The sequence below is a fragment of the Trachymyrmex septentrionalis genome, unplaced genomic scaffold (genome assembly GCF_001594115.1).
Source record: "Trachymyrmex septentrionalis isolate Tsep2-gDNA-1 unplaced genomic scaffold, Tsep1.0 scaffold176, whole genome shotgun sequence".
Classification (NCBI taxonomy): domain Eukaryota; kingdom Metazoa; phylum Arthropoda; class Insecta; order Hymenoptera; family Formicidae; genus Trachymyrmex; species Trachymyrmex septentrionalis.
Genome location: NW_017304928.1, coordinates 570590 through 578532, shown reverse-complemented (window position 1 = coordinate 578532; position 7943 = coordinate 570590). Strand labels below are relative to the sequence as shown.

General features: G+C 43.9%; 2 protein-coding genes across 2 annotated transcripts; both read left to right on the top strand.

The window, feature by feature from the left end:
- Positions 1-3964: 3964 nt before the first annotated feature.
- Positions 3965-5089, top strand: LOC108746533. The gene has a single exon (XM_018483355.1). It carries the CDS (start codon positions 3965-3967, stop codon positions 5087-5089), a length of 1125 nt encoding a protein of 374 aa, XP_018338857.1.
- Positions 5090-6608: 1519 nt separating this feature from the next.
- Positions 6609-7943, top strand: LOC108746532 (uncharacterized protein F54H12.2-like). The gene is made up of 2 exons (XM_018483354.1): positions 6609-7537; positions 7607-7943. Exons 1-2 carry the CDS (start codon positions 6609-6611, stop codon positions 7941-7943), a joined length of 1266 nt encoding a protein of 421 aa, XP_018338856.1.

The following is a 7943-nucleotide window of genomic DNA, read 5'->3' as shown; positions in this document are numbered from 1 at the left end:
GATGGCCGAGCGAATGCCTGGATGACGAGAGTAAGGAGCAGTACCTTAGGGAATACGAGAAAACCGAAGGTATTGTCCTCGATAAATAATATCGCTCGAAATCCAGGTTTACGTTCGGTCGCAAAGCTCTGCCTGAATTCTTTCTGGGGTAAATTCGGCCAACGAACCAATCTGCCTAATACAGAGATCGTAAAAAAATACGATCGTTTGGCGGCGTTGCTCACGAGTTCAGAGCACGAAATAACCAATATATTACCTGTCAACGACGAGGTAATATATGTTTCGTGGCGACTACGCGAAGAGACGGTCGCTCCTTCCGCGCAAACCAACCCTGTGATCGCGGCTTGGACGACGGCACAAGCGCGACTAATATTATATAAATATTTAGAGAAGTTAGGTAGTCGCGTTTTATATTGCGATACAGACTCGTGTATCTATGTAAACAGAGGCGAGCAGAGCGAGTACGAGCCGCGTACGGGAAATTTTCTGGGCGATATGACGGACGAGCTCGAGAGCTACGGTCGGGGCAGTTTTATCGAGTCGTTCGTGTCCGGAGGCCCGAAATTCTACGCGTACGTCGTTCGTACACCGGAAGGTCGTCGACACGAGATCTGTAAAGTTAAGGGCATTACGTTAAATTATAAGAACTCTCGTATTATAAATTTTAATAGTATTAGGAAATTAATAATAGATAATGAAAGAGAAAGACGCGATGAAGAAGAAGAAGAAACGGGGAGAGTAGCGATAAATTTGCGTTTTAACGCAATCCGTCGCACGGCGTTTCACGGAATCGTAACGCGAAACGAAACGAAGACGTGCGCACCGGTATTGGTAAAACGTAAATTTATCGATAATCGTTATTCCCTTCCGTATGGCTTCAGAAGAGAATAACGTCTTCTTCTTCTTCTTCTTCTTCTTCTTCTTCTTCTGTTCTTTCTCTCACTTATATTTTAAGCTCGCGAGTTTTCCGCTTATTCGCGTAGTATTTAAGCATTATGTGAGAGAAACATAAATTTAAGTTTTTTGTAAATAATAAATAGTCCAAGTATCCCTCTTTTTTACGAAAAATTTTTTCATTTTATTAAAAATGTATCAAATAATTTAATGTAAAATGTAAAATATAAAAATGTAAATATTTAATTATAATAAAAAATGTATTATATTGTTTCAAAAAATAATTGAATTTTATGTAAGATAATTTTATATAAGAGTTAGCAAAAATATAAACAAAAAAATTTAAATTACATATGTTTCCTTTTTCTCCTCTCCTCTTTTTTTTTTGAGAAAAATATCGAATAAAAACATTTTTTACTCGAAGGAAAAAAACAAGAAGTGATTTATTACTTATTTCTAACCAACCTTTCCTATTTCGTCGAAAAGCTTTCCCCCTCGCAGAGACATCGCGGTAGCGGTAGCATCGGTAGGCTTATCGATGTCGCGTACTCGTTTAACGTTAGAAATATACGCCGATCGCAAATCTCTTTGACGCGCGCGAAGATAAGCTCATGCGCGTCGCACCGCGGCGAGATCAGCTTTTCGTCAGCCGCGGTGCTCTCCGCTGACAAGCTCACGCGGGGGTACGCTGGCGCGAGCACTCGTCCGCCGCGAAGGGGCCCCCGTCGGCGCGTTGATCAGCTTATCTTCTCTTAAAATTATTTTTTCACGCGCTCTAGAAATCAACGAAAACGACGTTTTTCCTTTTTTGCTTTTTGAAGTCGCGCGCGAAGATCGTTTGCTCATTTCGCAAAATGGACGTGCGTTGGAAACATCCTTGGACATCGATCGTATGCGGTCCGACTGGCTGCGGAAAGACGGTCTTCGTGAAGGCTTTTCTCAGGCATTTATCTCTCATGTCCGACGTGTGCTTCGAGAGAATTTTGTTTTATTACGCTGAATGGCAAGAAGCCTATCGTCGATTACAATACGATACGCGTGTAAAAGAACAGCCCTGGGGTTGCAGCGATACTAAAACGGCGAGGAAGAAGAATATAATTGAATTTCGCGAGGGATTACCCCGTCCGGAAGATTACTCGAACGATCCGCTTTCTCCGAAATTAGTGATAATCGACGATCTTATGAGAGAATCGTCGTCGTGCGACGCGATCGTGGATCTTTTTACCAAAGGCAGTCATCACAAGAATCTCAGTGTTATTCTTATCTCGCAGAATCTATTCCACCAGGGGCGTGGACAGCGCGATATATCGCTTAACGCGAATTACATCGTCGTTTTCAAAAATCCACGTGATCGTGCTCAAATTCGTCATTTAGCGCGTCAAGTCTATCCCGACGATCCGAAATTTCTAGAAGAGGCGTACTACGACGCCACATCGAGGCCTCACGGGTATTTGTTGCTCGATCTGAAACAATCGACTCCGGACGAGTATCGATTTCGAACGTGTATTTTTCCCGAGGATACGTATCATTACGTCTACGTGCCGCGTAGATCGTTTTCCAACGGTTACGTATAAAAGTTGAGTACGACTAATCGCGTGTATCAGTCGTAGATTTTTCTCACGATGAGGCTGGCTGACGCGAAATCGCACAGAGCGACGAAAATCGCCACACATTCGATCGGTAAGAGAAACGCCTGTCTCCTCGCGGCGCTCTATCATTTGAACAAAAATCAACGCACAACCTTCTTGCGTAGCGCTGACGAAAAACTAATTCGCTGCATCTGTGAATGTGTTTTCAATACACTCAAAGGTAACGTCTCGCTCGAACGGCGTGAAAAAAATCGGTTAACCAAATACAAAAAAGCTCTGCGCCACGTCGTTGCAAAACGCGGTAATTGGAAGGATAGAAGAAAGCTGTTGGTGCAGCGAGGCGGATTTTTACCCTATATTATCGGACCTATATTATCGACCTTATTATCGTTAATTATCGAAGGAACGAAATAGTAGAGATAAAACGTTATGGAGAGGGCCAAAAAAATGGTTTTAATTTCGACGGAAAATCTGGAGAGAATGCAGCAGCAGCATCAGCTACGTCGGAATCCGACATCGTTCGTCGACGGAGAGTCAAAAGGAATAGCAGTATCGCAAAATTCGGATAACACCTTGAGCTCTAATAACACATCGCAAACCCCGGGAACTCGTCTAACGCGACTCGACGCGGAGATGAGTCGTATTCTCAATTCCAGATGGCCTCGCGACGAAAGCGAGAGGTGGAAAATGTACAAAGAGGCATTATGGAGATACCTACGGTTTATCCGAGAAGCGCGAAGACAGAAAGACGTACGTAACGAAAACGAAAATGCGGAAGACAACGTTACACGAGATGCCTCCGATGATAACGAGAGCGATGACGTTTTTTACGATCTCACGCGAACATCCGATATACCAGCGCCATCACATTCCAACAGTAGTAACGCAGATATTACAGTGAAAAATTTCGAAATTTCGAGCGAGCATAATCGTATGATGAAAAGCATCGAGGAAATAATGGAAAGCGTACCGAAATCTTATCGTAATCATGCACACTTACTGCTGAAACATTTGCTTCGAAAAGCTCCGCCCGATAAACTTAGTTGGGACGAGCACGGAATCGTGACTATAGATGGTAACGTCGTGAAAGATTCGAATATCGCTGACTTAATAAACGAAGCAATGCGCGAGAGAAAAACCGTGAAAGCAGTGGGTAGAAATCAGTTTGCACGATTACTCCGTGTGCTGAACATACCTTCTGCACTGGTGAGAAATAAAAGTTTATTGTCCGCGCACGCGGATGCTGTAAATATCGTAAAACTTCGTCCGCGCGCGAGTTCTACGCCTGTTACGTCGAAAGAGCAAGTTCCACGTCGATCGTATCGTCGAGAGCCCGAGGAGGGAGAAAAACGTAAAAATTACGAACAAGAAATAGACGAGGGAAGCTCACTGATTCTCTCTCGCAAACGAATAACCGATACCCCCGTATCTTTGCAAACGGGGAAAAGCCGGTTGCTCGGCTGGAAAAAATTGAGATAACGATGACGTTTGAAAAACTATACTACGATCCGTCGAATTATGCGAGTTATTCGGCGGTGGATAATCTAACTCGCGCCGTTAAACCGAATTTCTCACGGGGAGAAGTCGTACGCTGGCTCGAATCGCAAGACGCGTACACGTTGCACAGGCCATTGCACAGAAAATTTCCAAGATTGCATTACAACGTGACAAACATTGACGATGTGTGGGAGGCAGATTTGATCGAACTGCGAAATCTAAAAAGTTACAACGACGGTTATTCCTATCTGTTAGTAATTATCGATGTATTAAGCAAATATGTCTGGGTAGAACCGCTACGTGACAAAACGAGCAACAGCGTGATAAAAGCTTTTCAACGCGTACTAGCAAAAAGCGAAGGACGAGTACCCGTATACTTACAAACGGACAAAGGTAAAGAATTTGTCGCGCACCCAATGCAAAAATTCCTTAAAGAAAACGATATTCGTTTTCGAGTAACGCGCAATCCCGACATTAAAGCCGCCGTTGTCGAGCGCTTCAACAGAACACTGAAGGAGCGAATGTGGCGTTATTTCACGCATAAAAATACGCGACGCTACGTCGATGTTCTACAGGACGTTGTACGCGCTTACAATCACACGCGTCACACGTCCACGAGAATGCAACCCGCGGTAGTAACGAGAGAAAACGCCCGTATCGCGCGTGAAAATATATCGCGTCGTTGGAAAAACAACATATTGAAGAAACGAACGCGAAAGATTAAATATCGCGTTGGAGATCTCGTTCGTATCAGTAGGGCGAAAGCGGCCTTCGAGAAAGGTTACGAGGCTAAATGGAGCGAGGAAATATTTCAAATTTATCGTATTCTCGATTGGCGAAATCCTCACGTGTACGAGCTACGAGATTTAGCAGACGAAGTCATAGACGGTATTTTTTATGAGCAAGAATTAGCACGAGTCGAGAAGAACCTAGAGGAAGAACAATTTATCGTTGATCGCGTGATAAAGAGTAGAGGGCGAGGAGCTAATAAACAAGTGCTAGTTAACTGGCGCGGTTACCCCAGTAAGTTTGACACCTGGATTCCGGCATCGAGTTTAATTTCTCTTCGCGATGGAGGAGGAACAATTTCTTCTAGTACTCCCGAGTAACAGTAGTATGCGCCATTTTCCTAATAATACAACGTCGTCCTTCAGCACGGAATTACCTCACGCTATAGTGTTGCACGGAGAATGGGAGGTTGCGATAAGTGAGATTCAATTTCCTTGCACCTTTTTACACGTGCGTCATAACGAAAATGTGATCAGATTCGTCGACGTTAATCCCGACGAGGAAACGAATGGCCCGTTTACGGCAAAAGAAGCTCCAATTCCAAATGGAATTTACAACGATATCCACGAGCTTATTAAGGCGATTAATATCGCTTGTAAAGAGGCCGAGTCGCATTTTTATTTCGAACAGCAAAGCGCGTCTGGCGGCAAAGTCTACATAAGTATTAACTGCGACGAAAAATGCAAATTGTTGCATCATATAAACTTTTCCGATAATCTTCTACGAATGCTGGGCTTCTCAGCAGCAATTTCCGGTAATCATCACTTTTATCCCAAGCTAGCGATACGTAAACCTAATTCCAATGAGACAGAAGAGAAAGTTTTTCTTACTACTGGATTTGATAAGAAGACGGGGCAGCGACATACAACCGGTTATTGGAGTACCGAACCCTATAGTTTGTGGCGTGCTATCCCTGATAAAATGTTCGTATATTGCGACATTTGTGCGCCTTATATAACAGGCGATGTGCGTACTCCTCTTCTCAGAATAGTACCGATCGAGATACGTAGTCATAATTACGCATTTGGTGCAAATTTGGTGAAGCATTTCTCATTTCCAAATTATATCCCCTTGCAGCGAACAAATTTCAGAACGATCGAAATAGATATAAGAGATCATCTTGGAAATAAAATTCCATTCGAATTCGGTACGCTGACTGTGACACTGCACTTTAAACGTAAGCAATAACTTTCTTTCGTACGCGCGAACGCGAAGGTAACGCCAGTCTATAGTTAACAACTCGCGATGGAATATGAGGAGCATTTTGACGCGCGGGATACCGGTGGCAGAGGTGGAATTTCACGTGTTTTCGTCGGTTCACCCTATCAGCGCGGGCATGGAATCGGAAGCTTTCTCGGTGGGTTATTTAGAAAAATACTACCTTTTCTAAATAGGGGTGCGCGTGCTGTAGGAAAAGAAGCTTTACGCGCTGGAATTAACGTGATAGATGACGTCGAAAATAATAAGCCGTTAAAGGAAGCGATCAAAAGTCGACTCGTGGAATCGAGGGGTAATCTGAAGAGAAAAGCCAAAGAAAAAATAAGCTCGCTGATGAGGGGATCCGGATATAAAATATCCACGAAATCCGCAGCGCTTCAGTTTCCACTCGGTGGTCGAGATAGAAGTATCTCGCATCGCAAACGTCGTCGGGGAGTCAAAAGAAAATCATCGAGAAGTATCACAGGGAGGAAGAGCAAAAAAGTGACGAGGAAAAAGAAAATTCGTGCTGCTGGAAGAAAAACCAAAAAATCATCCGCTAGGAAACATCGTGGCAAGAAACGCGACGTATCCGACATATTCTCTTAATTGTGATACGATTTCACTGCTGAGGAGAAAAGCATGTCATTTCTTCATACCCACTCGAGCGAGTGTATAAAGAGCGAACTCGATCTCTTCTCTCTGCCACCTACGCAAACCAGCATTGAGAGTTCGCAATGGATTTATTACAAACCCGTAACTTCGCTCGCAGACGACTCGCCCATAGAATTCGTCATACCCGGACATGGAGAAGACTATCTGGACCTCACTCACACCATGTTGAGCCTTCGTATACGCGTAGAAAGCGAGCGCGGGGAGAACACGTCGGTCGCGCCCGATGGCGAGGCAAAAGTAGGCCCCGTAAATCATTTATTGCATTCCATGTTCAACCAAATCGACGTATATTTCAATCAAAAGCTCGTATCGCCACCAAACAACGCTTACGCGTACCGCGCGTACATCGAGGCGTTATTAAATTATGCTTCACCCGCAAAAACCTCCCATCTAACCTCTTGCTTATGGGACGCGGATATCCCTGGTTACATGGACGACACGCTAGACGCGACAAATCCAAATACAGCGCTCGAGAGACGCGCGCGATACATTCGAGGAAATCGCGCTCTAGATCTCATTGGTCATCTTCACTGCGACGTTTTCAATCAAGATAAATTTTTAATTAATGGAGTGGAGGTTAGAATGAGACTCGTACGCTCGAAAAATTCATTTTGTCTTATGGAGAGTAAAACGCTATCAAAAATACGCATTCTTGACGCCAGTCTACTCGTAAGAAGAGCAAAAATAAGCCCGGGCGTGCTCCTCACACACGCCAGAATGCTGAGTAAAACTACCGCCAAGTATCCCCTTACGAGGGTCGAAGTTAAGACATTCACGATACACGCCGGCGTCGTGGGGGAATCGATAGACAACGCAATACTCGGGCAGCTACCAAAACGAATAATAGTCGGCTTTGTCGATAACAAAGCGTTTAACGGTGATAGAAAATTAAACCCGTTTAATTTCAAAAATTACGGAATAAATTTCTTTTCACTGTACGCCGATGGCATGCAAATTCCGAGTAGGCCGATACAACCAAATTTTTCGAAAAACGACCCGCTCTACGTTGAAGCTTATCACACATTATTCTCCGGAACCGGTATCCACTTTCTGAACGAGGGCAATTCTATAAGTAGAGACGATTACGCCAATGGCTACACTCTTTTCGCTTTCGATCTTACTCCCGATCTATCCGCTAATTGCGCGGGACATTGGAATCTCGTAAAACACGGAAGCTTACGATTAGAAGTGAGATTCGAAAAAGCTCTTTCTGCGACTATTAATTGTATCGTCTATGCCGAGTTTGATAACGTTTTAGAAATCGATTCCTCGCGTCAAGTTATTGTCGACTTTTCCGGTTAG

Bases quoted from the DNA above. Each gene is read 5' to 3' on its own strand.
- LOC108746533 (XM_018483355.1), top strand. From the start codon at position 3,965: ATGACGTTTGAAAAACTATACTACGATCCGTCGAATTATGCGAGTTAT.
- LOC108746532 (XM_018483354.1), top strand. From the start codon at position 6,609: ATGTCATTTCTTCATACCCACTCGAGCGAGTGTATAAAGAGCGAACTC. The intron at 7,538-7,606 runs GTTTAATTTCAA...AATTCCGAGTAG, and splicing joins GGTGATAGAAAATTAAACCC to GCCGATACAACCAAATTTTT.